At 48.3% G+C, this 8770-nt stretch overlaps 3 protein-coding genes across 3 annotated transcripts; 2 read left to right on the top strand and 1 right to left on the bottom strand.

Moving 5' to 3' along the window:
- Positions 1-1178: 1178 nt before the first annotated feature.
- LOC112775931 (UPF0481 protein At3g47200-like) lies at positions 1179-2294 on the bottom strand. Its single transcript, XM_025819842.2, has one exon. It carries the CDS (start codon positions 2292-2294, stop codon positions 1179-1181), a length of 1116 nt encoding a protein of 371 aa, XP_025675627.2.
- Positions 2295-4331: 2037 nt separating this feature from the next.
- On the top strand, positions 4332-6503 carry LOC140181886 (uncharacterized). Its single transcript, XM_072227532.1, has 2 exons — positions 4332-5254; positions 5408-6503. Exons 1-2 carry the CDS (start codon positions 4332-4334, stop codon positions 6501-6503), a joined length of 2019 nt encoding a protein of 672 aa, XP_072083633.1.
- A 588-nt stretch (positions 6504-7091) lies between these two features.
- Positions 7092-8121, top strand: LOC140181885 (uncharacterized). The gene is made up of 2 exons (XM_072227531.1): positions 7092-7121; positions 7555-8121. The coding sequence occupies exons 1-2, from the start codon at positions 7092-7094 to the stop codon at positions 8119-8121; spliced, it is 597 nt and encodes a 198-aa protein (XP_072083632.1).
- The last annotated feature ends 649 nt before the right edge of the window (positions 8122-8770 follow it).

The raw sequence follows: 8770 nt of genomic DNA, 5'->3' as shown, positions 1-8770 counted from the left end.
GATCGGAATATATATTTGTACATAGATATACGATGGCATACAAATAAACATGAAAATAGCATTTTTGTAATATAATTATTCTGCAAATATTTTATGTCCGACTGTTTTAAAGTTTCTAACTTTGCAATGTGCTAAGTTTCTTCAAATTGAGAGGTGTCAAAAATTAGATAAAATTGAGGAAGCTATGAATTTGAAGCTGGAAACAATAACAGGAGAGTCAGATTCTAGCTATGGCATACCAATTTAGGATTCAAATACACACTACAATTCACATTCTCATAGAGGAAACTTAGAAAGCAAAGATCTTCCATAATATGTTCTTGCTGCTGGAATGAGAGAAACAAAAAAGTGATGTTATGAACCTTTGGGGTGGTTGGTAAACCATGTGTGGATAAATGTGAGAACAAGACCAAGTGAAGATATGAGTTGTTTGATGCGTTTATATGATCAGCTGGAAGGTAATAATTTTGCAGCCATTGTTTTCTTATGCTTTCACAGAATGTTATTATCACACACACAACTCAAACAAGTCATGCATATCATTTAATAATTCATCATTGTCTATGAAGAATCCTTGATTTGAGGATTGAGCAAGTTGTGTTAGGAGAGACATGTAGCGTTCTATTTCAGTAAATTGTACTCTCATTAGATGTAAATTACAAATTCCAATTCTATATATATTTTCCATCTTTCCCATTCCATTATTTGCATAGCAGCTATCTTTTGTCATGGTAATATTGTTTGCTTGTTGAAGTTTCCAAATATGCAATGTGCTTCAAATTAAAATAATGGAAATCATGAATTTCAGCATCATAATAATAAACAGGAGATGCAAATTCGAAATACTGCATAGGATTGAAATATACTCTGCAATTCACATGCTCATATGAGTGATGTTTTATTATAAAAATCTTAGCAAACACCATATAAATTGATTTAGAAAGTTCATAATGAGCCTGTGACTACAAGCCTGCAACATTGTTAAGTATTAAAGTTTCTAATTATGAATGTGAGCATTGCAATTGACAACAGCAAACAAGAGAATCAGATTCCAGGTACTGCATACAACTTTAGGATTCAAATACAGACCACAGCTTACAGCTCACAAAGTCATACAAGTGATGCTTTATTCATCATCAAACACCTCAAAACTAGAACTGGAAAAGCAAACCATGTGATTATGAAGCTTTAGGGTGGATGGCAAACCATGTCTGGATAAATGTGAGAACAAGGCCAAGTGTGGCAGCCAACAAAGCAATGATGGTCCATGGCGAGCGAAAAAAGGTGTTATAGGCCTCTCCCATCCAAGTCAGAATCTTGATCCTGCCTCGTTTGGACTCAAAATGTGAATGGATTTGGTCTCTGATGTTAGCAAACCACGGCGTCTCAGGCACCAAAATAATGTCCATCTTATTGAACAGATCAGACACTTCTTTGTCACTTGCAAGTTCATTGATAAGTATGCCAGCCAATCTCAGCTCCTTCACGTCCTCCGGCTGGTCAACAAGAGAGCTCAGGAGAACTAAATATGAACTGATCTCAAAGTCGCTGTGAAAATGAGTCATCTCATAGGCTACTAGGTTGAGGAATATATGAGGCATTGTGCCATCCACAACTAGCTCTGGAAGATGTAATATCCCATCTTTGAAGCTGGGATAGATCGAGTTTCCAGCCGAATGTCTTCTCAAACTAATCCCAGCTGCCTTGAGTTCTCGTATGCTTCCAATCCTATACTTTGTAAGGTGCAAGGATCTCCTCTTGATCTTCATCTCGGCCGCCGGAATCTCTTTATGGATTGTGTCGAGGTCTCTCATCAAGAGGGCCCTCCGTAGATAATCTAGAAGATGGACAGGATCCTCTCTGTTTTGATCATAATCTCCCTGGACAACTAGTTTGAGTTCTTGTGCTGCTTCTTGTGTGGTCTTCTTTCCCTTTCCGAGCTCGGGTGCCGTCTTAACACCATGAACTTGAAGGAAGGTGTGGAGGCATTTCTCAAGCCTGGCTTCATCTTTGCAAAAGAGCCTCAGCACTTGAAAAGGAATTTGGTTGTCCATGACAAGAAGATCCTCGTACATCCGCACAAGCTTGTCGACGCTAATCTTTAGTTCTCGATGGGGATCAACTGAGTCTCCTGATTTTTCCAACAAATGAAGTATAGAACATCCATCCACTACTAATAACCATGTGATGAACTCGTACGTGTCTCTCACATCGCCGTAGTAACAAGACATGCTTTGCCATATATCTTCTCCATGCAGCTGACTTATTTCTTCGAGCATTTCTGATTCACGCATTATTGTGTTATATAGATCTTTGAAAGATTGATTAGTGTTACGGATCCGGCCCACCATCCCGGATCCAAGACCGAACCCAACACTGGTTCCCCGGGTCCGACCCGTTCCTCACTTCTAGAAGGCCCGAAAACGGCATTCTCAGACTCCTAACCGACTTTCGAATTCAAACGTCTCCTTTATCTTAGCCAAACAAGATAAGATAAGACATTCTCCATCACCTATAAATAGAGGACTCAAAGTCCCTCCAGGTATTCATTCATTCTGCACACTTTCTACCTCTCAGATCCATTCTGACTTGAGCGTTGAAGTGTCTTTGCAGGTACCACTCCCCATCGCCCCAGTCAAGCGATCCGGCATCCGCCTCGACCCGCAGGTCCCCGATCCACCTCTCAACCCGTACCAGAGACATCTTGTACATTGGCGCCGTCTGTGGGGACCCTGCGCCAACCGGGCCCGATGGGGGACGTCCTAGAGGAGACCCCCTCAAGCCAGGATGACTCTCAACCAATTAACCCGACCCCCGAGCACCGTGAAGTCACAAACCGAGAAAGAATAGCGAGTGCGGTCCAAAACGCAAACAATCACGACGTCACGGACAGACGACATCATGAGAAAGCCAGCGACAAAGCAGCGCAGATCATCCAGGATCTCTGCCTCCGGGTTCAGGAACTCGAAGGCAAGATAACCAACAAAGGAAAACACAACAACGAGCACGGAAGCCACGCAACCTCCAGATCAAGATCTCGCCGCGGTAGATCGCCAAACCGAAGAAACGACAGAAGAAACGGTCGCAGTCCATCACGCGATCGCAGACACGAGACATCACCAGAACGGCGATACAACAAAAAACATAACCGTAGCACCTCTCGAGATCTGAGTTCTCAACACTACTCAGACGAAGATCGGAGGGACCGAAACACCAAGCGCACGAGAAACGACCACATAATAATGGGCGCTACACCCTTTACAGAAAGAATCCTAAGAGCAAAACTCCCCAAAGGCTTCGACAAACCTACTGATATGAAGTACGACGGAACCAAGGATCCCCAAGAACACCTAACGGCTTTCGAAGCCAGAATGAACCTAGAAGGAGCAGCCGACGCGGTCCGATGCAGAGCTTTCCCGGTAACCCTCGCCGGGCCAGCGATCAAATGGTTCAACGCCCTCCCAAACGGGTCCATAACCAGTTTCCACGATATCACACGAAAATTCATGGCCCAGTTCACTACAAGGATCACTAAAGCCAAACACCCCATCAGCTTGCTCGGGGTCACACAAAAACAAGACGAATCCACAAGAAAATACCTCGACCGCTTCAACGACGAATGCCTAACGGTCGACGGACTCACGGATTCCGTCGCAAGCCTCTGCCTGACCAACGGACTAATGAACGAAGATTTTCGCAAACACCTCACCACCAGACCGGTATGGACCATGCATGAGATCCAGAACGTCGCCAAAGACTACATCAACGACGAAGAAGTCAGCCAAGTCGTCGCGGCCAACAAGCGGCAGCACGGCAACAACCAACGCGGCAACTCGGCTTCTCACCATAACGCAACACCCAAAGAGAATCAACGGGACCACCCGAGGCCGACCAACCGGACACCGAGAGTAGGCAAATTCTCCAACTACACACCCCTAACCGCACCAATTACCGAGATATACCACCAAATAGCGGACCGAGGCATCATTCCAAAAGCCCGACAACTCAAGGAAAGGACAGGAGGCAACAAAACCCTCTACTGCGAATACCACCGAGGCTACGGTCACAAAACGCAAGATTGTTTCGACCTTAAAGACGCCCTTGAACAAGCCATACGAGACGGCAAACTCCCAGAATTTACCAAAATCATCGGGGAACCGAGACGCCCGGAGAGAGACAGGTCACCGGAGAGAGAAGGACGTAACCCGAGAACCCAAAAGCGACCCCCAAGAGAAAGTCCAGGAAAAGACCCGACCATCATAGTAAACGTCATCACGGGAAAAGATGCACCATGCAAGTCAAAATCCAAGATAAAAAAGGACCTCCAGGTAATGGCCGTCAGAGACCAAGCCCCAACTCCCGTATCCAACAAAGCAATAACCTTCCTACCCGAGGACTGCCAGCACGGCACCGCAGCCGAAGACGCACCCTTCGTGATCTCGGCGAAAATCGGAACCGGATTAGTCCGAAGAATACTAGTAGACACCGGAGCAGATTCCAACATCCTCTTTCGAGGGGCCTTCGACAAGCTTGGGCTCCGCGACGAAAATCTTCAAACGCACCGCAACGGTGTCACGGGACTCGGGGACAACTTCCTCAAACCGGAAGGCTCCATCACACTCCCCCTCACCATAGGAACCGGTGACAAGAGGAGGACACTCATAGCCGAATTCGTGGTCCTAAAAGACTCCACTGCCTACAATGTCATCCTCGGAAGAAAGACGATCAATGACTTTTCGGCCATCATCTTTACCAAATACCTCCTTATGAAGTTCATAGCGGAGGACGACTCCATCGGGACCATCCACGGAGATCGGGAAATCGCGGCAGAATGCGACAACACCAGCCTGGCTTTACGGAAAAAATCCCGCAACGCAGCCGGGATATTCCTGGCCGACCTAGATGCCCGACAAGACGGCCAACCTAGACCCGAACCAGAAGGCGACATGGAGAAGCTGCAAATAGGACAGATCAAGGACGAATACACCTTCATCAACAGGAACCTCCCTTATGACCTAAAAGAAGACCTTTCCCAATTTTTAAAACAAAACAGAGACCTGTTCGCTTTCACTCCAGCCGACATGCCGGGGATAGACCCTGACTTCATGTCCCACCGGCTAGCCGTGAACCCCAAAACCAAACCCGTAGCACAAAGAAGAAGGAAAATGTCAGCAGACCGAGCGACCGAAGTCAAGAGACAAGTACAAGCCCTGCTCGAAGCAAACTTCATCCGAGAACTTCCCTACACAACCTGGTTAGCAAACGTTGTACTTGTAAAGAAATCCAACGGAAAATGGCGGATGTGCGTCGACTATACGGACCTCAACAAAGCCTGCCCAAAAGACGCCTTTCCCCTACCGAACATCGACGGACTAGTGGACTCCGCATCCGGACATCGATACCTCAGCTTTATGGACGCGTACTCCGGCTACAATCAGATACCCATGCACCGACCCGACGAAGAAAAAACGGCGTTCATCACCCCCGACGGCACGTACTGCTACACAGTCATGCCCTTCGGTTTGAAAAACGCCGGAGCAACATACCAACGGCTCGTCAACAAAATATTCCAGAACCTATCCGGAACCAAACTAGAAGTCTACATAGACGACATGCTCGCCAAAACCGACTCCGACGAACAACTCATCAGCGACCTCAAGGCCGTAACGGACACCCTAAGAAGACACCAAATGCGACTCAACCCAACAAAGTGCGCCTTCGGAATGGAGGCAGGAAAGTTCCTCGGCTTCATGATCACACAACGCGGAGTTGAAGCCAACCCGGAGAAATGTCGCGCCATTCTCGAGATGACGAGCCCAAAAAACCTACGCGACGTTCAGAAGCTCACCGGCCGACTGACAGTCCTATCTCGCTTTCTCGGAGCATCAGCCCAAAAAGCAATCCCCTTCTTCAAACTAATGAAGAAAGGAGCCCCCTTCATATGGAAAGAAGAGTGCGAAGCGGCATTCCAACACTTCAAGGAAACCCTGGCGGAACCACCAATCATCGCCAAACCCCAAACAGGGGAAACCCTGTACTTATACCTCTCCATAACGGAAGAAACACTCGCGGCGGCACTCATCCGAGAAAACAAGAAAAAGGAGCAAAAACCTATATACTTCACAAGCAAAGTCCTACAAGACGCAGAGACCCGCTACTCGCGCCTAGAAAAACTAGCCTTTGCCCTCCTCACGGTGTCCCGACGCCTGCGACAATATTTTCAAGCCCACCCCGTAACGGTTCGAACCGACCAAGCAGTCAAACAGGTACTACAGAAGCCCGACCTAGCGGGTAGAATGCTAGCATGGTCCGTCGAACTATCCCAATTCGACATCAAGTTCGAACCCCGATACGCAATCAAAGCACAGGCCATGGCCGACTTCATCGCAGAGATGACCCCAGGAAACACCCCCCCGAGGCATGGAAACTACACGTCGACGGCTCCTCGAACGTCACTTCCAGAGGCGCCGGTGTCATTCTGGAAAGCCAAAACGGCGTCGTGATCGAACAATCAGTCCGATACGATTTCCCGGTCTCAAACAACCAAGCAGAATACGAGGCCCTCCTGGCAGGCCTAACCCTAGCCAGCGAAGTCGGGGCAAAAGTCCTGGAGATCAACACGGATTCGCAAGTAGTCAGTTCCCAAATCAACGGAGACTACCAAACGCGAGATCCCCTACTACAACAATACCTCGCCAAGGTCAACAAACTAAAAGAAGAATTCGACCAGGTAATCATACAGCACGTCCCCAGGGAAAGAAACGCCAGAGCCGACCTCCTCTCCAAACTTGCTAGCACCAAGCCAGGACACGGCAACAAATCGCTAATCCAGGAGGTCGTCAAAACGCCGTCCGTATCCTTAACAGCCGACACCCACCTGACACACTCCCACCACAAATCATGGACCTACCCCATCCTACAGTACCTCCTCAACAGGGAACTGCCCGAAGACCCTAAAGAGGGAAAACGAATAAAAAGGGAAGCCGCCGGTTATACGGTCGTCGCAGGACAACTATACAAACGCGGATTCTCGCAACCCCTGCTCAAATGCGTCGAGCCCGGGAGCACGGAATACATACTACGCGAAATCCATGAAGGCTGTTGCGGCCACCACGTCGGAGGTAAAACCCTTGCCCAAAAAGTCATCCGCGCCGGCTACTTCTGGCCCACGATCATCCGGGACTCCATGCAACTAGTGAAAAACTGCGATAAATGTCAACGGCACGCCAACATCCACCAAGCCGCCCCGCATCAGCTCAGCATCATATCGGCAGAACGGCCATTCGGCACCTGGGGGATCGACCTTGTCGGACCTTTTCCCACGGCACCAGGCCAACTCCGATATCTCATCGTCGCCATAGACTATCTCACCAAATGGATCGAGGCCGAGCCGCTAGCCTTTATCACGGCGACCCAATGTCGAAAATTCCTTTGGCGACAAATCATCACCCGATTCGGGATCCCCGAGATCGTCATCTCGGACAACGGAACCCAGTTCGCCGACACCAAATTCAAGGAATTCCTAAACGGGCTACGCATATCCCACCGCTTTAGCTCGGTAGAACACCCCAAACAAACGGACAAGTGGAATCAGCAAACAAAATAATAGTCAAAGGCCTCAAGAAACGACTCGACGAAGCCAAAGGACTATGGGCAGACGAACTCGGATTGGTCTTATGGTCGTACCGCACGACCCCGCAGACAGCTACCGGGGAAACCCCCTTCCGATTAACCTACGGCACGGAAGCTATCATCCCAGTTGAAATCGGCGACCCAAGCCCGCGAAGAACAATCGGAGGCAACGACGAAGAAGCAGAACGAGACCTCACTGACGAAATAAGAAACGTAGCCCACCTCAGAGAGCTAGCTCTAAAACAAAGAATCAGCCTGAGATACAACCACGGAGTCATTCGGCGAGAGTTCACAACTGACGACCTCGTTCTACGGCGAAACGACATCGGTCCCCCAACCCCAGGAGAAGGAAAACTCGCCCCCAACTGGGAGAGACCATATAGAATCAAAGCTGCAATCGGGAAAGGAGCCTACAAGCTCGAACGGCTTAACGGTAACGAAGTCCCGAGAACGTGGAACGCCGCCAACTTACGGCGATACTACTCCTAAAAACCAACCCAGGTCTCCATTTCCCCCCTCCCCCGTTTCCTTTTACGCTTTCGCTTTACTTATTTGCAAAATTACATTTACATTTCAAAAACTACGCCTATGTATCAAACTCGGGTACTCTTTCCCGCCAACAACGGAGGGTTTTAACGAGGCCCACCCATCAATAAAATCACATTACAAAGCTATCCCTAAATTCTTTATTTTTTCTCACACAATGTCCCAAATACGGAACAAAAACACGGCCACAACTGGAGGACCGATCACCCTCTAGGCCCAACCCACGGATATCCATATAAACCCGACCACACGACGGTCCACTCATCCCAAATACGGGAAAAAGATTAATTAAACGGAATAGCTTTTAAACGGAACATACGAAAAAAGCCCGAACGGCTCGAAAAGTTGTTAAAACAAAAAACCAAAGTTACGGAGTCACGGTTACACGGCCCACGGCCAAACCAAAAAGTATCCAAAAACAAAGTAAGTCTAAAAAAGCGGAAGAACAAAAAGATTACAAAGGTAAAGCTACTCGAGGTCGACTATCCGGCCATCACGAACGGTCTTGAATGCTCCCATCACGGACACATCCACTCCCGGAGCAAGCACCAGGGCCTGCGCCTTCATCGTCTCCTCGGTAGCAGCAATTGCA

Source organism: Arachis hypogaea, chromosome 19, assembly GCF_003086295.3.
Source record: "Arachis hypogaea cultivar Tifrunner chromosome 19, arahy.Tifrunner.gnm2.J5K5, whole genome shotgun sequence".
In the NCBI taxonomy this organism is placed as follows: domain Eukaryota; kingdom Viridiplantae; phylum Streptophyta; class Magnoliopsida; order Fabales; family Fabaceae; genus Arachis; species Arachis hypogaea.
The sequence above is the reverse complement of the archived record's forward strand: the minus strand, read 5'-3'. Positions and strand labels throughout refer to the sequence as shown.

What these genes read in the sequence shown, in the direction of transcription:
- LOC112775931 (XM_025819842.2), bottom strand. Translation starts at nt 2,294, where the DNA reads ATGCGTGAATCAGAAATGCTCGAAGAAATAAGTCAGCTGCATGGAGAA.
- LOC140181886 (XM_072227532.1), top strand. Translation starts at nt 4,332, where the DNA reads ATGGCCGTCAGAGACCAAGCCCCAACTCCCGTATCCAACAAAGCAATA. An exon ending in GAACTTCCCTACACAACCTG is followed by an intron (nt 5,255 to 5,407) that starts GTTAGCAAACGT and finishes TCGATACCTCAG; the next exon opens with CTTTATGGACGCGTACTCCG.
- LOC140181885 (XM_072227531.1), top strand. Translation starts at nt 7,092, where the DNA reads ATGAAGGCTGTTGCGGCCACCACGTCGGAG. An exon ending in TTGCGGCCACCACGTCGGAG is followed by an intron (nt 7,122 to 7,554) that starts GTAAAACCCTTG and finishes CCACCGCTTTAG; the next exon opens with CTCGGTAGAACACCCCAAAC.